The sequence below is a fragment of the Euphorbia lathyris genome, chromosome 4, assembly GCF_963576675.1.
Source record: "Euphorbia lathyris chromosome 4, ddEupLath1.1, whole genome shotgun sequence".
Taxonomy (NCBI): Eukaryota; Viridiplantae; Streptophyta; class Magnoliopsida; order Malpighiales; family Euphorbiaceae; genus Euphorbia; species Euphorbia lathyris.
This window is the reverse complement of record NC_088913.1, coordinates 95691956-95716318: the sequence shown is the minus strand read 5'-3', so window position 1 is coordinate 95716318 and position 24363 is coordinate 95691956. Positions and strand designations below refer to the sequence as shown.

The following is a 24363-nucleotide window of genomic DNA, read 5'->3' as shown; positions in this document are numbered from 1 at the left end:
GTTAACCTTATCGAAGAAATAAAACTTGGAACCAGAGCGAATACATGATTATTCGGTTGGGGCAATAACCAAGTTTTAAGTATTAATATATAATTTTTCAAAATTAAACTAGATTTCATTTAAGATTTCTAATATGTAAAAAAATTGAATTTAGGAAGGGTCGAACATGTTAAAAAAATTAAAAAATTAAAAAATTTTGATTTGAGATGACATACCATGCTAAAAAAAATTAATAATTTGAATTTAGGAAAGCGTAACAGGCAAAAAAAAAAAATAGAAATTTGGATTTAAGGAGTACCTAATAGTCCAAAAATATTAAAATTTTAAATTTTGTACCAACCTAACATTTAATGGGCCATCTTAAGGGGGGGGAGGGGTCTAATTCAACACACCGATAAAAAAAAGTTGAGACAAGGGGGCCGAAACTACCCGGGATCAAGGTGGTTTCGGCGGCCGGAGGAGCCCAGATCCCCTCCGGGCCCCTTGTCTATGCCCCTGCTTGGAACATTAGAGTAAAATACGAGGCAATAATTCAAACGAGACGAGTGAGCTAAGACAAAGACAATCAAGTTTACATTTTCTAATGGTTACTGTGAGTCAACTTTTAAATCAAACAATACTTTTGGTTTTGTTAATTTGTGAAGTCGGATATTGTATTTTGGATAATTTGTAAAGATGTAGATGTGTGACAGCGATTAGCCTTCGGGATCAGGTGACTTCTTTGTGCGGGGAGCGATCCCTGAGAATACTCCGACGCCCAAATTAGTTCCGAAAAAGATAGAGAGATAGTGTATTAAGTAAGAGAAAGCAATCAGAACTCTTATTGGTGGCTTGAGAGCTCTTTTTATAAATGAGGGGCAACTTAATCCTCTTATTGGTGACTTGGGAGCTTCTTTTATAGATGGGGAGCAGCTCCTTAATGGGTTTTGAGCTAACAGGGGATTGAGTTGGATTGGATCTGACTCATATCCCTTATCAGCTCATTTTTTTTGGATAAATAGTCACTAATCAAATTATAACTGTGTTTATAAATCATGCAACGTACATAATCCATGTTTACAAACTTTTAAATAAGAGAGATTGACTTTACAAACTAGCTTAACCACGCAATTTCTTTTTTTACTTTTCACTATATTATTACACGGCTGTCTCAAAATGATCACTCAATTTTAATTTGTCTTAATAAATCACTTAACTTTAAGTTTTATCTCAATTAGGTCACTCCATCAATTTTAGTGTTTAAAACGCATCGAAATAATGATATGGGTGACACGTTAACATGAGTTAACTCAAATCTCTGACCGAAACGAAATGTGACTGCCACATGTCAGGTATTTTTATGAAAAAACCAAATTTTAGTTTTTTTTCATAAAAATAATCGACATGTGATAGTCATGTGGCGCATATGTGGATGTCATGTGTTATTTCGGTTAGAAATATGAGCTGTCTCATATTGACGTATCACTTATGTCATCATTCCAATGTTTTTTTAATCACTGTATTGAGATCGTCATAGTGATATAATTGAGACAAATTCAAAGTTGAATGATTTTATTGAGATAAATTAAAATTGAGTGACCATTTAAATTCAGTGATCAATGATGCGTTTAACCCTTTCGAATCACATGGAGGGTAAATTACATTCATGACCACTGAACTTTACTCATTTAACATTATGGCAACTGAACTTCAATTCTTAACAGTGTGGTCACTCAACGCCTCAAAACAACTGTTGATAGTCTAAAAATAAAAAAATCCAAAGCGTAATGATATTCAAATGAATTTTAATTCTTGAAAATTTTCATTTTGAAGTCATTTAGGTGTTGTTTTATTAGGAGAGAGTGTGAAATTTTAGAGAAAGAAAGCTCCAAAAAAATTAATTAAAAATGTGGTTTTATGGTAAATATCGTTTTGAATAATTTTAATTCTTGAATATTTTCATTTTGATGTCGTTAACGGTCATTTTGAGGAGTTAGTTAAAATTGAGTGGTCACCGGTGTTAAAAAAGTTTAAAGTTCAGTAGTCATACTATTAAGAATTAAAATTCGATAGTCACAATGTTAAAATGGGTAAAGTTGAGTGGTCATGGTGTAATTTACCCATCACATGGATGGATGGTGATTTTTGTGCTATCCAAATTCACTTAATTAGTGACTTTTATCTGAAATCCACTAATTGGAAAATCAAATTTAATTGGGAAAAGTTAGGCAAAGGTCAAAATAAAATTAGAGTTACCCATAGAGGCATAAAACTGTTCCTCTTATTATTATAAAAGGATAAGCAATAATTTAGGCCTAAACCATACGCAGCCCCCTGAACTTGTCATTTTTAGTCATTTTGTTCCCTGAATTTACGGGACAACCTATTTGTCCCTTCAACTATTTAAAAGTGGTATTAATAACCCCCTGTTTTCATTATAACGGAAATAATTATGACATTTCTCATTGCAAGCATCAATGTCATAATAAAAAGGGTCGTGCCCTACTAAAATAACCTGCAAATGAGATTAGTATAGACCATATACAAGTTTTCTTGTAAAAATTGCATATATGATTATGCACTACTAAAACAAGGTGCAAATGAGGTTATATATATGCAGGCGGGTTCCAATACTTCCATGAACACTTATACTAATGTTAGAATTTCATTTTGTTTCCGTTATAATAAAAATAGGGGGTTGATAATACCACTTTTAAATAGTTAAGGGGGCAAATAGGTCGTCCCGTAAGTTCAGAAGACAAAATGACTAAAAAGTGACAAGTTCAGGGGCTGCGTATAGTTTAGTTGCACTAATTTATTAAACTGGCCGGAAATATTGATTGGTCCGACTGACTTTATAAAGCTTCCAAAAATGATTAGATAAGACGCCTTTGAATAAGTCCCCCTTTCTAAATAAAAATTTCCAAATTACACCGTTCCAATCCAACTTTTATATATATATATATAAATCCATTAAATTTTTAAAATATTTGGATAGCTTCCTTAATTTACATTTTTATTTAATTTTATTATTAATTTATATAAAATATAATTAATTAATCATTCGGTGGTAAAAAAATAAGTTGCATGTGGAAGATGTGTTATATGGAAGATGTGTTGTATGTGAATATTATTATATAATTTATAGAATATATTAAAAAAAATTATTACTTGTCTAACTATATTTAATATTTTGATCGGTTTACTTTTTTTAAAAATACGTGAAATATATGCATTTAATTTAGTTATTTTTTCAATTGAGCGATTAATTAATTATATTTTACGCAAGTTTAAAAGGTTAACTGGACTATATAAGTTCGGGGACTATCAGAACACTTTAAAATTTTAAAGGGGCAATCAAGCTTTTTGGATAAATTCATGAAAATAACCTAAATAAAAAGGCAAAAAGTATAATTAAAGCCGCATGTTTTAAGGACAAACCTCTGATCAATTATTTTTTCAAATTGAGCCACTGATCATTGATTTTGTTAAGGATCCGGCCATTATGTAACTTTTCCACCGAGTTTGGACGACACGAGCCTTTGAGTGATTCAGCTTGTTGACGTGGAAAAAAATAACTTTCTTGACTATGGGAGAGAGAGTAAAAAGTAAAAATAAATTAACGGAAATCAATTTCCAATAAATTTTTCCAAGCTCGATCATCTCCTTTTCCATTTCGCGGTTTTCCGCAATAAAATCGTCAAATCGATCTTTTCCTCTAATACCAAAGTCCATTTCTAGCATGTTCTTCCAAACTCGATTTCCAGCTTGAAAGAATCTAGTGGAAATCGATTTTCTGTAATTTATTTTTACTTTTTACTCCATATCTATCATAATCAATAAGTTCTTGTTTTTATTTGTCCACATCAATAGGCCGAATCACCCTAACGATTAGGGGTGCACACAAAAATCTGAAAAACCGAAATAAAAGGTTAACCGATCAAAATAATTGGTTAACCGATTATTGATTAACCAAATTTAGTGGACTAGTGTATGGTTAGTGTTTTGAAAAAACCGATCAAATGGTTAACCGACCGAATTAACTTTAATGGACTGGTTAACCGACCACATGCACCCCTACTAACGATGCGTGTTGTCCAAACTCGACGGAAAAATTAAATAAGAGCCGAATCCATAACAGTATCAATGATTAGAGTTCTTATATTAAGCACCCGGTCTTCCATGTCACTCGGTGGCCCCCCAATTCACATTTGAACACGTGTATGGTGACCCCACGTAATAATTAAAATAGTGAGACCTCTTATAACAATTATCGGTCCATATTACACATGTCAAAATATATATGGAAGATCCTCTATTTAACATGAAGAAACAGATGCTTCTAATAATTTGCTCAATAATTAAGGGCTGAATATGGAAAATAATTTATTAGAATGCTTTTTGTCAAATAAAAACTTCCAATTACATTGTTCCAATCCAATCAAAATATATATATATATATATATATATATATATATAACTAGTAATTGAAAAAATCATTATCATCATCATTATCTTGATCTTGATCAGAAAGTTGTGGATATGGGAGACGAAGGAAAGGCGGCAGAAGAAGTAGAGTTTGTGCTGGTGCACGGAATAAGTGGCGGAGGCTGGTGCTGGTATAAACTCCGGTGTCTTATGGAGAATTCCGGCTATAAAGTTACTTGTATTGATCTTAAAGGAGCCGGCACCGATCCTACTGATCCTAATTCTATTCTTTCCTTTGATGATTATAATAAGCCTCTTTTGGATTTCATGTATTCTCTCCCTGATAATCGAAAGGTTCGTTCGTTGGTTCATTCATTCATTCGTTCATTCATTTATTCGTTATTTCGTAGTTAAGGTCCGCTCTGAGAGTGTGCATATGGATAGTAGGGTTGTAAACCGAGCTGTTCATGAGCAGTTCGGTAGTCGACTTGATGAAAGCTCGATGAGTACGGTTTAGAAGCTCAATTTATAAACGAGTTGAATTTGAGCAGGTTAAACCTCGGCTCAAAACAAGTTTATAATGTTCACGGAGGAGGTTAGGCCTCCGGCCGCCGGAACAACTTCTAATATGGATGTTTCCGGCCGGTGAAATCATCCCTACCATGGATGATTCGGTTTCTATGTTTTTGACAAATTAAGGTTGGGGTGGTTAATTAGACTATTAAATTTATATTTAATTATAAAATAAATTATATGGGATAAATTTCTCTAATTTTATTTAAAACGACCAAATTTTACTTTTCTACTCAAAATCTAATTTAATTTTGAGAATTTTTACAATGGTACGAAAAAATTAATTCTTGACCACTCAGATGATAATATAGATGCTCAAAAAGAAATAGAGCGAGTTCGATTTAGCAAAAAAAAAAATTGAACGGGTAAGATTAGTTTTAGTCCACTATTTCTGGAAAATTAAGGCTTGAGTGTTAATTAGTTCATTGCGTTTCTATTTAATTATAAAATCCAACTCCATTAGTATATGATAAATTTCTCTAAAGTTTGTTTAAAACGACACAATCTTACTTTTACAGTTAAAATATAGCTTAATTTTGAAACGTTTTACAAGGAAACGAAAAAAAATTAGGTTTAGACCACTAAGATGATAATATGTAAATATAGTAAAAAAATTGATCGAGTTCGATTAAAAAAAATGGTGTGCACCGAGCAATTCTACATTCGCCAGTGCTCCAAAAAGTAGGAATATTATAAAGATTTTGTGATATTAATAATCATGAATTGTTTTAAAAGAAAAAAAGTTACGAACTAATTTACCATAAAAACAAAAACGAAATTTGTTAAAATATTGTATTATTTGAAATGATTTGATTGTTTTTCAAATGTATTTATTGCTCATATAATAATTTTTAAATCCGTAAAAATGACTTTTTCTATCTATTGAACATGTTTTGTCGGAAGATATTAATAGTGATTTTTCTATAATTAAATTATAAAATATATCGTATTTTTTATTAGTTGAATATTTTATTTATGTTTCGTTAAAAAATATACGAACGACTCTGATATTTAAATGTACAGGTGATATTGGTAGGGCATAGTGCAGGAGGACTAAGTGTAACACAGGCAAGTTACAAGTTTGGAAAGAAGATTAAATTAGCAATTTATGTGGCTGCCACAATGCTTAAGTTGGGTTTCAGAACAGATGAAGATATTAAACATGTAATTTTCTTCCTTTTTTAATTGTTTATTTAGTTTCGTGGTGCCTTCTATGGTTACTTTGTTTTTTACAAAGTAAAACTTACTTTGTTTTCTTCACCATTGGATGATGGTGGACTTTAACAAAGTAAGTTCATCAAATTGTGATAAAAACAAAGTAAAGCTTACTTTGTCAAAAACAAAGTAAGCATAGCCTAACCCTTAATTTCGTTTATTTATCGGAAATATTATGCATAAAAATGTTTTTCTGATTTTTTGGTGTTTATTTGCTTAGGAAAATAAATTAACAGAAAATTTTAGGTTAGTCGATAAAAAAATTTACCAAGAAAGTAAAGAAAACATTTCCTTGTATTTGGTCCTGTAGTATCTAAAATTTTAGGGATAAAGTATTTTACTCTTAACGGCTTAAATGATATAATTTTACCCCAACATTAGTAGTTAATAGCAATTTTACCTCTAACATTGGCAAGTTGGATCGCTTTCAAACATTGTTATAAAATGCATATATTTTATTTTTTATTCTGCATCAATTGCATGTCTGCTTATTTTAAAAAAAATCATATTTTGTGTAATTTAATAATATAATTTTTAAATTCGGCGAAATATTTGAATTTATATTTTTAATTTCTTCTAATTTTTTCACGTTTAAAGTGTTTATGATCTGTTACTAATGAGTGATAGAAAACACACATGTAAACTTTAAATGACAAGATTCATGACCGTGAAGATAAGTTGATGAATTATTTCTCAAATTGATCAAACTTGTCAACTTTAGTGGTGAATTTGCAATATACGTTAGGGGTAAAATTGCTCATGGCTGTAAATGTTAGGATACGTTCAGGGCCGGCCCTGAGCATAGGCCAAGGGTGCGGCCGCCTAGGGCCCAAGGTTAAAAGGGGCCTAAATTTTTTAATTTTATTGAATATATACTACTTTTTTTTTTGTTATAAGTATAGTTATAATACCCATTTAAGTCTAAAAACGAACCAAATAATATGATATTTTATGTATAAAAAGGGTCCAAATTTATATTTTGGACTTTTAAAGATAATTTAAGGGTCCATTATCTCCAATTTCGCCTAGGGCCTATAAAATGTCAAGACCGGCCCTGGATACGTTTGCATCTTATCCCAAAAATTTATCATTTGCCCTCTGTGTTATCATTTGGTAACATTTTCCCTATGTGGTGTTCCTATACGTGGTGTTTAACCCATTTTGGATGAAAACTTATCCGATTTGTTAACTCTCATTCCATGACACCATTTTTGACACATGACAATTGTTTTAATTTTTTTTTTCATACAGACTTAATACGTGGATAAATTATTTATCCACATATTAAATCTATATGAAAAAAATTAAAATAATTGGCACGTGTACAGACTACGTGTTAAAAATTTGCGTCATGCGAAAAATTTAACAAATCAGCTAAAATTGGTCAAATGCGCCTATGGGATACCTCAAAAGACAAATATCACTAAATGATACCACATGGACGAAATAATAATATTTTGGATACTACAACCCATTTAATTTACTTGTTGTTTACCGTTGGAAAAACTGCTTTTTCCAAAAAGACCGTAACAGCAAACAACAAATAACAACCGTAAACAATAGGTAAACCAACTAGACTTTTTGTAAAAGGCTAATTTTTAGCTATAAAAGGCAAATGAAATGTGTCTAACCAAACACCTAAAAATCTCATTTTTAAAGTGAAAAGATAAACACGAAGAGAAAATACAGTAACCAAACATCACCTAAATATGACTTTGATCTTTTTTAAAAATAGTAAAAAGTTTTTCTAATTTTTTGAAATCCTAGCGTATTTTTTCTTACCCTTTTAAAAATAATAAATATCCACTATTTTTTATTATTTTTTCAATATTATGTTTAGATATCAAAAAATATTTTATTTTTCAACAATCAATTAATATCTTTTAAAACACAATATTTTTTGGTAGTGATTAATATTATATAATTAAGAGTAATTAATTTATTAGTTCCTATATTTTGACAAAACATACTGTTTAGTCTTTGTATTTTCAAAAACACACTGTAAAGTCCCTAATGTTTTTTTTGGTGAACAGTTTAGTCCCTAACATTTTTCTCAGTGAACTGTTTAGTCTCTGCCGTTAGACTCTCATGAAGATTCTGTTAGTCAATTTGGATTTGCGTTCTTCTTTTCCTTTATTTTCCTTTCATTTAAACTCTAATGCATCTGAAATCAATTTTGAGTGTTCTTCTGCTTGATTTTTTTCTTAATCGTTCAAATTTGTAAGCATTGAGTCTGTTCTTTTTCCTGTTCTCCATACAAATAGATTCTTCTTCTAAATTGGATTTCCTCTTCTGAAGTTTGAAAATAAATAATAAAGGGTAATTTAGTCATTTCCGAAGTCATAAACGGTAAAAAAATCTAACAAACAGACGTAATGACTAAACAGTTCACTGAGAAAAAAAGTTAGAGATTTTACTATGTGTTTTTTAAAATACAATGACTAAACAATGTGTTTTATCAAAATATAAGGACTAACAAATTAATTACCCTATAATTAACTAGTTTATATATTTTGGGTTTGAAAAGGATAATAATATATTAAATTAATTAATGGAGGCCAACTGTCTTCACCAAGTATTTGGTTGGCCTGTTAAGCACTACGTATGGGTGGAATTCACTGTGACTATACCCATATTTATCATGCCTTAAAATAGGGGTGAACAAAATTGAGAAATAATTCATGATTTTTTTCTTTTTTTGATGAAAAGAAATAATTCATGATTGAATCGAAATTATAGTTTAGTTCGGTTATTTATTTTAATTCGGTTCAATTTTAAAATTCAGAGTAATTTGATTATAGGTTATCGGTTTGGTTATATATTTAAAAATAATAAAAACCGAACTAAATTATTTATAACATAAAATATATTTTTTATAATTACATATAATATTTATTCTATATTTTTATAATTTGATATAGTTATTTAATATATTTACTATTAATATATATATATATATATTTTTATTATACATCTTTCTTTTTAGTTTTCCAACTTATTATAATAATTTTTAAATCGGTCATTAGTTACTACTGAACTTAACCGATAAAATTAGAATCGGATTGATAATTAGATTAGGGGTCAATGAATTTAATCGGTTAATTCATATTCGTTTAATCGGATGACATCATAAATAACATATATATATAATAAAATTCCATTCGATTAAACATAAATATATATAAATTTAATACAATGTATATTTTTTTTTTGGTAGGACAATGTATATTTTTTAATTTAATTTAAATTATAAAATCTATTAAACTTTTAAATTTTATTGTATGTAAAATTTAAATAATTTTTTTATTATATTATAAAGATAAATTAAATTATAAATAATATTTATCGAAATATATAAATTAAATAATATTTTAAATTTAAACCCTTATCTCTCTCTCTCTCTCTCTCTCTCTCTCTATATATATATATATATATATATATATATATATATATATATATATATATATTAATTAAATATGTGTATAACATTAACAAGACCTTTTATTCAAAAAAAAAAAAAAAACATTAACAAGACCGAACTACTATTTGTCAAAAAAAAAAGACCGAACTACTCAATTGGACCGGTCCTTAGTTAATCTACTCGGCTCAAGCGGTTCAATCCGGTTTGATGGACATTTAAAAATCCAATATCAATCAGATCGAAAACCTAATCGGTTCGGTCCAATTTTCACACCAGTAATTAAAATTGATTGTATCTTGGGTTAATTTATCAAAATTGGCTAATTTAATAATTAAGTTAATACCTAAACTTCGATTTGGATTAAACTGCAATATTTTTACTTTTAATTCTATTTAAAATAGCAATAAAGTACCAAAATAGGTCTAAGGTTTTTTAAAAAGTATCAATTTAGACTCCACGTACAAAATAGCACAAATATAGACTTAACGTTTAAAAAATATATCAATTCATGTTTCGATAACGGAACGTGACACGTCATTCATATTATTCCGTTAAGTTATGATTTCTCTATCTACGTACAGTTGCCAGAACTTTACGGAGTAATATAAATAACATGTTACGTTTCGTTATAGAGACCTAAATTGATATTTTTTTTTATAAAAGTTAAGCTTATATTATTTTTATGGCACAATACCCATTTGGGTCCCTAAACTAAGGTTTCAAAATCAATTAGAACCTTAAACTATCAAAATCATCAATCGGGTCCCTGAACTAACAAAAAATCATTCATTGAGTCTCCATTTTAAACAAAAATCATCAATTGAAGCCTCATCGAAAATCATTCGGTTGAACAGTTTTAGACTCTATTCCTTAAACTCATTTTGAACCAACTCAGAGATTATTACAGTCTATATTAAATAGTCACAGTGTCTGATTTTAGGATAGGATGAGGATTCAATTGACGATTTTTACTTAGTTTAGGGATCTAATTGACTTTGAAGCTTTAGTTTAGGGATCCAAATGGGTATAATGCCTATTTTTATTTTATAAAAAAAAAGTTATAAATTAACGATTGACAAAAAAAAAATATATATATATTATCCCATTTAAAAAATAGTAAACATCTCAATGGGAATCTTTGAAAGAATCATGTGCTCTAAATAAAATCTCTCTCCACTCCCTCCCACTCTTCACCTACCCTGGAAAAGAAGGTATAGCTAGATTGGTGATGTTTAAGGAAATAAAGAGTAGGTATAGGTCAATTTGGAAATACCTTATATTAGCATTTTTAGACACTCATATATATAGCGGGTAAATTACACCCATGGCCACTGAACTTTACCCATTTTCATATTATGGCCACAGAACTTCATTTCTTCTCGGCATGGTCACTGGACTTTACATTTTTTAACACCGATGGCCACTTAACGTCTCAAAACGACCCATGACGGCTAAAAATAAAAAATTCAAAGCGTTAATGATATTCTAAGGGACTTTAATTCTTAAAATTTTCGTTTTGAGGTCATTTGGGTGTTGTTTGGCTAGGAGAGAGAAAGTGAATTTTTAGAGAGAGAAAGCTCCAAAAAATATGATTTTCGAAAATAAAAAATGTGGTTTCATGGTAAATGTCGTTCTGAACAATTTTAATTCTTGAATATTTTCATTTTGAGGTCGTTAAAGATCGTTAACGATCATTTTAAGAAGTTAGTTAAAATTGAGTGGCCACCAATGTTAAGGAGTGTAAAGTTCAGTGGCCATACCGGAAAGAAATGAAGTTCAGTGGCCATAATGTGAAAATGGGTAAAGTTCAGTGGCCATGGGTGTAATTTACCCTATATATAGCTTATATTAGCATAAATTGGGTAATTAATAGACAAAAAGAAGGGAGATCACAATTCTTAATTAATTTAAGGGTAAATTTATTACTCCCTCCGTTCTGAAATAAGTGTCGTTTTAGATAATTGTTTTTGTTCTTTTTTAAGTGTCGTTTTCGTTTTTCAATAAAATTTAGTACTAGTTTTTTGATCTAAGCATTTAAATTTTGTCTTGATTTATGTGTTTTTTAAGCTTTCAAAGTTTTTTCTCCAACCATTGTAGGAGAGAGAATTTTTATTTAGTTAATCTATGTAAATTTATTAATTTAAGTGTATATTAATTGCGTTTCTTAATTTGTGTGAAAAACTCTAAAACGACACTTATTTGAGAATGGAGGGAGTATTATAATATGGGTTTAGGTGAATGAATGTTATTAATTTGGAAGAATACAATGTATGTATGCAGGGAGTTCCAAATCTGACGTCGTTTGGTGAGGTGTATGAGCTTGGATTTGGAATGGGATGTGATGGGCCTCCTACCTCTGCTATTGTCAAGAAACAATTTCAACGCCAAATTATTTATCAATTGTCCCCACCTGAGGTATTTATTTTTTTTTTATATTCATTTCCCAATTTCCTTTTAATTAGGAATATGTTTTGGATAAGCATAATCCTTACCTAGCCACCATTTTCCACCCATAGCCCCATGAAAAGACGAAATTACCCTTTCAACAAATTCACTCATCTTCTCAAATTTTCAAATCCTTTCAAAAACACAAAAAACACAAAACTCTCCAAAATCTAATCCGGACTAATTTGGTAAAGAAAAAACATGGAAAATGACTAATGATACATAATTTTGTTCAAAAATATGTTTTATTTACGATTGTTATAAGTAAAATCGAATGATTTTTTAAAAATTAAATTTTCGGTGTCGGGCATGTGAAGAATATGCCTCCACCACAGGTGGGGCGTATGAACATCACGCCCCACCATAGGTGGAGGCATACGCCCCACCTGTGGTGGAGGCATATTCTTCACATGTCTACGTGAGAATTTTTTTTCTTCTAAATATTATTATTCTAAACAATTATAAATAATTATAAATACTATAATTATTCTAACAAATTGTAAATATTATTTTGAGATTAATATTTATAAATTCGGTGAATTTTTTAAATTTTTTACTCTAATTCGTACAAAAGACAGTATATTTTTAATATTTTTTTCTTATTTCTTTCACATCCCAATATATGTTTGTGATTTGTTACTGATAAAATAACGCATGTGTGAAGTGTAGATGACAAGATTCATGACCGAGAAAATAGTTTGATGAATTATTTCTCAAATTGACCCAATTTATCAATATTAGGGGTAAAATTGCTCTTGGCTTCCAACATTAGGGATAAAATTGTACAATTTTAGACGTTAGGGGTAAAATTGCTCCTGACCAAAACGTTAAGGGTATTTTTGCACCTTAACCCTAAAAACAATAAGTTCTAAACAATTCTAAATATTAAAAAATTACAACAAGTCAATTCGTCCGGTTCCATGGAATAATAATAATTAAAATATAAAATTGGAAAAATAAATTCACACGTGAGCATGTGAACAGTCTTTCTTAAATCTATCATACATCGATTCATTGAGGAATGGAACCGGACGAATTGGCTTGTTGTAATTTGTTAATATTTAGAATTCTTTAGAACTTATTGTTTTTAACACATTTTAACACATGTTTGATACTTAATGTATATTATTTAAGTATAATGTTAATAATTATAATTCAAATTATAATGTTAATAATTATAATTTTTAGAATTTTTTAGAATAATTATAATATTTATAATTGTTTAAAATAATAATAATTAAAATGTAAAATTGGAAAAAAAATCACACGTGGGAATGTGAACATCACGCCTCACATTATTTAATTATAATGTTAATAATTATAATTCAAATTATAATGTTAATAATTATAATTTTTAGAATTTTTTAGAATAATTATAATTTTTTAGAATAATAATAATTAAAATCTAAAATTGAAAAAAAAAACTACGTGGTGGGGCATGTGAACATCACGCCTCACCACGTGGTGGGGCATGTGAACATCACGCCTCACCACGTGGTGAGGCGTGATAGCCACATGCCTCACCACGTGGTGAGGCGTGATGTTCACATGCCCCACCACGTGGTGAGGCATGTGGCTGTCACGCCTCACCACATGGTGAGGCATGTGACTATCACGCCTCACCACGTGGTGAGGCATGTGATAGCCACACGCCCGTGTTTCGTAGAGAGAAAAAAAAAATTTCCAAAGACCAAAACTAATAAGGGTAGTTTGGTCATTTCATGGGGCTAGAGGTGGGAAATTAGGGCTGGGTTTAACAACATCCTATATTTAATACGAAGATAATTAAAAGAATATATATATTTGGCTTAATACCTCTTCAGCCCGAGTTCATATATAAAGCACCCGATCTTTCATGTCATTCGGAAGACCTCCAATTTACATTTAGACACGTGTATTATGATCCCACGTAATAATTAAAATAGCGGGGCCTCTTATAATATACGTGGGTCCATGTTACACGTATCAAAATATGTATGGGAGATTTTCCAATTGACATGAAGAACCGGATGCTTCTAATAATTTGCCTTTCAGCCCGCTCAACTTGTCTCTTTTTATCAGTTAGCCTTCTATTAGGGCTGTAAATGAGCCGAGCCGCTCATGAGCAGCTCGGTGATCGGCTCGATAAAAATCGGTTCGGTTCAGCTCGAATTATAAACGAGCAGCTTGCAAACACGATTTAGAGGCTCGATTCGTAAACGAGCTAAGCTTGAACAGGGCAAACTCGGTACAGAAGCTCGCGAGCATGTTCGATTATAGGCTCGTGAATAATATTTAATAAAAATCATTTGATATTATTTATATATATATATATTCCCATGTCAAATAAATAAAAAGTGAGTCTAAGTTGGAACTAAAACGAGCTGCTCGCGATCTTTGCTCATGAGCAAAATAAACGAGCTACTCGTGAGTTAAGCTCGTGAACAAGATAAACGAGCTAGCTCATGAATAAACGAGCTCCTATTCGAGCCGAGCTCGAACACAAATTTGAGCTTGCTAACATTATGTCGAGCCGAGCTTGAGCAGGCCAAAGTTTGGCTCGACGCAACTTATTTACAGCTCTAGCTATACTTAGTGGTGAACCTTTCAGTCTCCTAAACTCAACAATTGTAATACATTTAACCTTCTTTTACCTATATGGCAGTGACATGGCACGTACACGTACGTGTCTCCTAATGTTGGTAACACCAACATGTGCCATGTCATTACCATATAGACAAAAATAGGTTAAATGTATTACAATTGTTGAGTTTAGGGGATTGAAAGGTTGTTCACTAAGTGATAAAAATGGACAAGTTGAAGGGGCTGAGGAAGTATTAAGCAATATTTCTAATAAATGGCACATTCAGAAATTCCCAAAATTGAGGGATATTCTTACTAATTTTTACAAATGGTCAATTTGGTTTAGCCGTTTATATTTACTGTTTGTTGTTCATATTGGTTGTTGGTTGTTACTGATATAATAGACGTTAGTTCATTTTTCTGCTAAAAACAGTTGTTTCGAATTTTCTATAAACACTTTTTATTTCATGTTTACAATTAAAAAGTAAAAAGTAATTTCAAAAAATGAAAATAAACGGACATAAAGTAGCTTTAAATCACAATTAGATTTCCAGCGTATTCTGAAATCGTTAATTGGAGCCCACCCATAGTTAAAATAAATTAAATTCGATTATTTTATATTTTCAGTTTAATTTGTATCAATGTTTTTTGATATTTTAAGTTTCGACTATTAGTTCCATTTTAGTAAAAGAATCGTTTAAATTGAATTAAAATTAGGAGTATTCTAAAAATTGGTCTAGGCAAGAATTTAACACCCGATTTTCTCAAGTCGAGCGGTATAAATTGGTTGACCGGTTTTTGATCGTCCAGACGGTTTTAGGCGGGTCTAGACGGTCTCAGGTAGCTCTTTTGAAAAAAAAATTGGCCCTTAAATTTTATGTAATTTTTTTTAATTTTAATAAAATATTAAATAACAAAAAACTAAAAAAAAAACTTTAAACTATCAAATGTATTTTTATGAATATTAATTTTATTTTATTTTTACATATTTTGTTAGCACATTTTTTATTTTTTAAGAATATTAATGTAAATAATATTAAAATATATATGTTTTTCTATCCTAAATATTTTATATTATTATTTTTACACAGTATAATTTATATTTTAATTATATTTATATAACAATTTATTTAATAAAAAATAAAAAAATACAAAAAATACAAATCCAATTAATCCTTAAAGATCATATCCGTCCGACTAGCTTTTAACGTCTTTTACAATCTTAAAAATTAGTATATTATATCAAAATATTTTTTTAATTTGTGTATACTTTTATTATTTTTAATACCAATCTAATAAAAATTATTCAATTTAAACCTATTTGACAATAATTTTAAATATAATGAAACAAATGGATGGTTTAACCCCACCCTTGTGATGTATTTCTCAATGGGGAACAAGATTTGCTACATATCTATAAGCTTTTTTCTTTTTTGTCCATATTTCATTTTAATAATATACTTATGATTTTGTATTAATTGCTAGCTTTTCTTTTTGCCTTAATATATCCTGCATTCTGAAGTTGTTCCAAAACGTCAACTGACATCATCTGAATTTTAAAAATATTCTATTAACTTTTTATACTTTATCTTCTAAAATCTATGTAGCGGAATAAATAAAGATTTTAAAAAAGTTGAAATGTATACATAAGTAAGTTTAGGAAGCTGATAGAACACTTTAAGAAAGTTCAGGATGCTAATAGGTACCTTTCAAAGAGTTAATTGATCACTTTAAGTAAGGGTAAATTACACCCATGGCCACTGAATTTTACCTATTTTCACATTATAGCCACTGAACTTCATTTCTTTCCAGTATGGTTACTGAACTTTACACTTTTTAATACCGGTAGCTACTCAATTTTAACTAATTTTTCAAAATGACCATTAACGATCGTTAACGACCTCAAAATGAAAATATTGAAGAATTAAAGTTGTTCAGAACGACATTTACCATGAACCCACATTTTTTATTTTCGAAAAACACATTTTTTGGAGCTTTCTCTCTCTAAAATTTTACTTTCTCTCTCCTAATCAAACAACACCTAAATGACCTCAAAACAAAAAATTTCAAGAATTAAAGTTCCTTAAAATATATTAACACTTTGAATTTTTTATTTTTATCCGTCAACGATCGTTTTGAGGCGTTGAGTGGTCACCAGTGTTAAAAAGTGTAAAGTTCAGTGGCCATACCGGGAAAAAATGAAGTTCAGTGGCCATAATGTGAAAATGGGTAAAGTTCAGTGGCCATGGGTGTAATTTACCCCTTTAAGTAAGTTCTAGATTAAATAAAACTTTTTCAAACTATAAGGGGACAATTGACTTTTTTGGACAAGTATAAAGGACTAAAGATGTATTAAGTTTTTTTTTCTAGGTTGAATTTCACAAATTAATTATTTACCGCATCATACCGTACTTCGAAATGAATTTATCGATAAATTGAAGTAGTTTCGTATATTTTTTTTAATTATTTATTCGTGACTATATTAGTAAAATAGTAAATATTTTAGACAATTTTAATAAAAATTTGTGATTAATTTATATGTTATAAATATGTTTTTTTTTGTACTATGTTAGTAACACACTAAATATTTCAGACATAATTTATATTTAGTAGATTCAATGTGACAACTAAATAATAATTAAACCATTATTTTTAAATTTTTTTGATAATGTAGAGATCAATCTTAAAAAAAAAAAAAAAAATAATGTAGAGATCAAATTAATCTTTAATTGGAAACATTAGGATAAATTTATACTATTTTATTTTATATGTTATAGTCAAATTTGATATTTTTGCCAATTATATATTTATGATTTAGTATTAATTGCTAGCTTTTTTTATTGAATTTCACAAATTAGAAAGTAGGTTTAATATATTTTTAGTCCTGGTATTTATTCAAAAAAATTAAAATGCCCATATACTTTGAAAACATTCTATTTTACTCGGTGAACTTGTTTAAATTGGGATATTAAATCTCTCAACTTTTTTAGGTAGTCTATTTGCTCCCTCAACTTACTTACAGTAATCTCTTGATCCAAACTTGTTTAACTGTACACACATCAACTTGTTCAATATCTTGCTCTGTCACGTGGATTTTAAAGGATCAATAAGTCAATTTCAGCAAGTTCAATGGATACTTATGACGTTTTTAAAGTATAAGGGCAAATAATTTTTCTAAACAATGAGCTCGAGATGTATTAAGCTTAAAAAGTAGGCATAATGCATCTTTATTCCATGTATTTGTTCAAAAATTGCAACTATCCTCCTGTACTTTGAAAACGTCATATTTACCTTATGAATTTGCTTAAATTGACCTATTAATTCTCTCAACTTTCTTTTGTAGTATTTTAGCCCTCTAAATTTTCTTACAGTAATCTATTGGCTATTGAACTTGTTTAAAATATAAGCACATCAAACTTGTTCAAAATCTCATCTTGTTCTGCCACGTGAATTTTAAGATATCAATATATCATTTTCAGCAAGTTCACAAGATAAATATAACATTTTTAACGTATAGAAAGGTAGTTAACTTTTTTAGATAAGTAGAGAGATAGAAATGTAGGCAAAACGCATCATAAGGCTCTTGATTTTTCATTTCTTAGTTTATTAAGCCGTTGATCTTTTATTTACGCATATGAAGTCTATAATCTTTTATTTTTGTCACATTAAACTCCATGATAAAAAAAATCAACTCATAAAACTCGGTTAATATTAGGATTGTCAATTAGTTGGGGATCCTCCATCACCGTTGGAGACGGAGAATCCCTGTTTGGGATCCCCATGGGGCGGGGATGGTTTCTATATTGTCCCTGACCGTCGGGGATGTGGCGGGGATGGTTATAAGTGTACCATCCCCGTCCCCATCCTCATCCCCGAATGTCCCCAACGGGGATCCTCGACTAAATACCTGAATATAGAAAAAAAAATATACATTATTAATTTATTTTGGACTTGTTTTTATTTTATGCTTTGAATCTTTGTCTGTAACTGTTTAGTTAATTTTCTATGTCTAGTACTTTATGACTTAAAAAAATTATATACTACAAATGGATGTTTTACAAGAAAAAAAAAAGTAAAAAATTAAAAAACTTAAACGGGGATGGAGATTCCCACACGACAGAGATGGTAGCCAAATTTTTTTCATTTGTAATTCGGAGACGGGGACAGAGAATCCCCGATAAACTATTGGTCAGGGATGGTTAATACAATCCCCGCTCCACTCCGCCCCGTTTACAGCCCTAGTTAATATATTATTATTCATTTCACCCGCTTTCAAAATTTATATTTTTGACAATTTAAAAGCAGTTCTTACTTATGATGATAGGATTGGACACTAGCCTCGATGCTGTTAAGACCAGGACCGGTTCTAGCACTGCAATCAGCTAAATTCGACCAAAACGAAGAGTTATCGTCGCAGTCGGGACCGGAAAGAGTGTACATAAAGACGAAACATGACAACGTGATAACAGAAGAGCAACAAGAAGCAATGATAAAGAAGTGGCCACCATCTCAAGTTTATGTTTTGGATTCAGATCACAGCCCTTTTTTCTCTTCTCCTTTTCTTCTTTTCGGCCTTCTTCTTAAAGCTGCTGCTGCTTCTCTTTAATGGAGATGACAATCATTCATTCAATAACCACATATTCATATTTTCTTTTACTATAAATACATGTCTTTAATGTATGTATATTCTATGCATTTTTTCTCTATAATATTGTTAATGAGTTAGTGTAGCTCGTAAACTATTCGAGGTCTGTTCAGTGAAATTTTGATTCGAGTGGGCTAGGTCGAGTTCGGAGTCGACTCTAGACATTGGTGAATACAGGATTGTTCGGTTGGGAGGCCGATTTTGCGTGGTGTGTAAAATTATTTTTTTGCTGAAACGGTGTCTAATAGAAAAAATTCGGATTTTGAGAGGACCTAATAGGCCATAAAATTTAGAAATTTAGGTTTAGGAAGGATGTAACAGGCCAAAAAAAATTAGAAATTTAGATTTAATGAGGACCTAACAGGCGAAAAAAAATTTAAAAATTTGGATTTTGAAAGGGCCTAACAGGTAAAAAAAAATTGGAATTTTGGATTTAGAGAGAACTTAACAAGGCTTGGGCCAATTTTGGGTGCTAATTCATCACCCGATCTAAATTTCTTAGAAATAGGAGGGCCAGAACACCACAACACTTCAAATTTTGTGGAGATAGGGGGTTGAATTACTCGTGACCATGGTGGTTCCGGCGGCTGGAGGGGCCAGACCCCCTGTCTTCGCCCTTGACTCTAGACATTAACGAGCTGAGCTGAGCTTGAGATTCTTTAAGTTCGGCTCGGAAGCTTGTGAACAGACTAGATTATTTTTTAATTACTATATGATGAGAAGTTGGGATCATGAGGTCATGTTGTGTTGTCCAACTCTGATACCGTTGGGTAAGGTTTTTGGGATACAGTATGACGGTCAAGTTAGTGGTCAGTGATGGTAAGATAACAAAATGTAGAGAAAGAGAAAGTTCGGATCGTTTACCGTAGGGTGAGTCCTCTTATTTATAGACATGGTTCGTGGGGCGGTGCAATTGTAATACCCCTAGATTGAGAGAGGATGCAGTCACCAGCCCGGGGTGCATGCGACAAGGAGGGTGACTGGGTTTTGTTAGTGATCCTAATTCACCGTTGGTAGGAGCGGCTCCAGTATTTTAGAGACTTTAAGCCAAACTTTAATATATGGATAAAGTGCAAAAATATTGTTAACGTCTAACATTGGCAAATTTTACTTCTAACATTGACAGTCAATAGCAATTTTACCCCTTAACATTGACAAATTGGATCAATTTCAAAAATCATTATAAAACATTGATATTTTGTTTATTATTCTGTACCAGTTATCTATCAGTTGTAAAAAATTATATTTTTTTATGATTTAATAATAGAATTGGAGATTAATATTTTTAAATTCTACGAATAATTTGGATTTTTTTTATATAACTCGCACAAAATTCAGCATAATATTTGGATACGATCGCTAGCTTTGGGTGCATACGGCAACGAGAGATAGTTGGGCTTTGTTAGTGGGCCTAATTCCCGCTGGGGAGCCACCCTTGGGCCTTCGCACCCTTTTTTGGATGGGAAAATTACACAGAAATTCATCTTTTTAAAAACTAATTACAACTATGTCAAGCCATAAATTTGGATTATGTCAAACTAGTAAAAGCAGTACTTTTAATATATTTTAAAAATTAGAATTTATAAATTAGAAATTTAGAATATATTTTCTAGTGTTTATGATTTATGAATTGGAGTCTAGAATTTTTAAATTAAGGTATAAAATCATGATATATAGAGAATAATGATATATTAATAATTAAATTTGATAGTATGACTTAGTTATAATTTTTTACTTAATTATGATATTAATGTATTTGACTTTTTTTGATTCAGATCACAACTCTTTTTTCTCCTCTCCTTTTCTTCTTTTTGGCCTCCTTAAGGCTGCTGATGCTTCTCTTTAATGTACAATCATTCATTCAATAACACATATTCATCTTTTTCTTTTACTATAAATGGCTGGTAACTGGTAGTGTATCCCCAGGTACCCGGCACTATCTGATCCTAATAGGATTATCCGTACCCTTATATAAAAAGATATGAGACGGGTATGGAATCAAAATCATTACCCGTTAGGATAATGGAACGGGTATGGAAATACCCCTAGGGTACCCGTTACCCGTCATAACTCTATAATATATTAAAAAATAGGTTTAATACATCATTTGCCCCCTAAATTTATCATAAAAGCTTGATTGGCCCCCTAAATTTTCATAAAATATTCAGTTAACCCCTGAACTTGCATAAAATGTAATAAATTAATCATTCGGTTGCAAAAAAGTAAGTTAAATGTGGAATATGTATTGCACGTATTTTAAAATTTTAATACATAATTCACATAATAGATTAGAAAGGAAGTTCTTATTTACTAGACTATAAAACTTATCTTATCTGATAATATTAGAACTCCATATCCGATCTTAACCATTTTACTTTTTTTAAAATAAAAATAATTAATAGTAACAAAAGAGAAAAATAACAACAATAATAACAAGTTGATTCCTTTTTCATTAAATCTTCGTTATCCATAAATATTTTTAAATTGAATAATTTCCTTATTTGTTTTTCAAAAATAAATGTGTTTGTTTATTGGCTTAAAGTACTATTTGGTCCCTGATCTATTCAAAATTTTATCATTTGACCATTAACCTATTATTTGGTCACATTTGGCCCCTGATATATCCCAAATTGGTGAACTTTCACCCAATTTGGATTCAAATTTAACCGAATCATTATCTTATTGATAAGTAACGATGTTTTGACACTTGAACTTAATAGATTTTAGTTTAGGATTTGTTTTTTATTTTTTTAATCTAATTAATTATTTCCACATAATGTGGAAAAAAAAACTTTAAGGAATATCACCTTTCAAGTTTAAGTGTCAAAGTATCATTACTTATCAATGAGATAACGATTCCGTTAAATATTCATACAAATTGGGTGAAATTTCACCAAATGTGATAGGTCAATGGCCAAATGTAACCAAATAATAGGGCAGAGGCCAAATGACCCAATTTTGAATAGGTCATGGCCAAATAATGCTTTAAGCCTTATTTATTCTCAAAAATCATAAAAGATAAATCAACATTTTCAATATCACGTTTTCTTTCGAAAACTGATCTTTTGGAGCTCAAATCGCAGGAATCCTACTGATTTGTGATGGAATCTTGATCTTCACAAGTTCTGAGACTATTTATGAAGCCAAAACGAAACAGAATAAAAAGAGAAATAAACATTCTACTAACATCTGTATATAAGGCTGTGGAAAAACATGTTTGTTCGAAAATGATTTTTTTCAACAGCCTTAACCAACTCCAATCCAAGTTTTCGAAAGGGAATTCTAGTTCCTCAAAAGATGGAGAACATCCCATAAAAATATCTTCAAAATTGGAGTAGTGGAAGACATTGTTTCCAATGGATTTCTCAAAAATTGTTTGTTTTTTTTTTTTTAGAAATGTTAAATAAATTATTATTTTTTACTATTTCATAATTTAAGTATAAAGGCATGTTTGGCTCATCTGATATTACTCTTAATTATTCGTTGTTTACTGTACTGATTGGTAGCAGATATTAGTTGGGTTTTTTTTTGGTTAGAAGCAACTATTTTTAATTTTTATCAAACAATTTTTTTGTTCCCTATTTAAAATTAAAAAGGAAAAAGACGGTTCTAAAAAATAAAAATAAACGGAATTAATATTTGCTTTGTAAAACACCATATCCTTCATATAATAATTCTTTTTTTTTTTTTTTGGTATAATAATTCATTTTTTTAAACATAATAATTTTTCTTTTTAAACATAATAATAATGACGTTACATGGATTGGAGTTGGGGGGAAGAAGATAGTGGATTTTCACTATTCAATATATAAAAAACAGTAACTTACAATTATAACAAGTAGCGGGGATAGCTCAGTTGGGAGAGCGTCAGACTGAAGATCTGAAGGTCAGGTGTTCGATCCACCTTCACCGCATTTCATATTTTTTCCTTAATTTTTCTTTTCGCCGTTTCATTAGTATAAAGCCTCCGTTTTGTTAAGACAGAGCCCAACTATTATTTTTGACCGTTTTGTTCATACAAAGCCTCCGTTTCGCTAATACAAAACCCAACTGTTATTTTCCACTTTCCTGTTTTAACGAATTCTGGGCCCAATCTTTTCCTTTGGAAAATTAATGGGCTTTCTTTCTTGAATTAAGCCCATTATATACTTGTGTAGGTATTTGGGAAATTTATATAGAAATTCACTTTTAAAAAATTATTTTCAACAATGTCAAATCATAATTTTGAATTATATCAAACTAATAAAATCATTATTTTTAAAAATTAAAGTTTATAAATTATGGATCTAAACTATATTATCAAGAATTTAGAATTTATAAATTGGGGTTAAAACCTTTTAAATTAGGTGTAAAAGTATATTTTATTTGGTATATATAGAAAGAAAATGAAATATTGAAAATTAAGTTTGATGATATGATTTAGTTGTAATTTTATAGTCAATTATGATATTCAGGTAAAAAGCTAGTATTTTTCATACAATTTGGTATATTTTAATTCATACCTTTTCTATTTTATTTATTTTTTCAAATAAAAACTATAATTTTTCAAATTAAGTAGATAATATTAATATTTTTTTTATTAAATAATGTATAAGGTTTGATCCATTTTATACCTACTATTTTGTTTAGGTTATACATATTTATCAAAGAGTATTATAAAATGCGCTTTGTATGAACAAAACGGAACATCGAGGAAGCTAGCAGATGCATTTATGTTGAGGAGTGGGAGATGATCGAGGATTGGGTTCTGCATTTATGTGCTACTGCGAGCATCGAGTAAGCTAGCAGGTGCGCGATTGTGCTTTGGACGATTTGGAGCTAAAGGAACCAACAATTATGGTAAGGGAGCTATCGATCACCCATAGAAGCATTGAAGGAGTCGGATCGGTGGGTATTGGGATTCAAACTGGTAGCCTCCGTTGCTGGGTCGAATTAAATGAAATGTGGATGCCGATTTGTTCGTGGGGGAGAAACGATTCGGTGCAAGAGTGTGATTCAGAATTCAGGATTAATTTCAGCTAATCTGGTTGAAGCCATAACATTGCGAGAAAGAATGGAGTGTGTATCTTCGTGTCGGTATGTGAATGTGACGTTT

General features: G+C 30.2%; 1 protein-coding gene and 1 non-coding gene across 2 annotated transcripts; both read left to right on the top strand.

Moving 5' to 3' along the window:
- Positions 1-4472: 4472 nt before the first annotated feature.
- Positions 4473-19381, top strand: LOC136227592 (methylesterase 17). Its single transcript, XM_066016290.1, has 4 exons — positions 4473-4761; positions 6004-6144; positions 11897-12031; positions 18948-19381. The coding sequence occupies exons 1-4, from the start codon at positions 4522-4524 to the stop codon at positions 19227-19229; spliced, it is 798 nt and encodes a 265-aa protein (XP_065872362.1). The 5' UTR covers positions 4473-4521; the 3' UTR covers positions 19230-19381.
- Positions 19382-23109: 3728 nt separating this feature from the next.
- On the top strand, positions 23110-23182 carry TRNAF-GAA (transfer RNA phenylalanine (anticodon GAA)). Its single transcript has one exon. It is a non-coding gene; the product is annotated as a tRNA-Phe (tRNA).
- The last annotated feature ends 1181 nt before the right edge of the window (positions 23183-24363 follow it).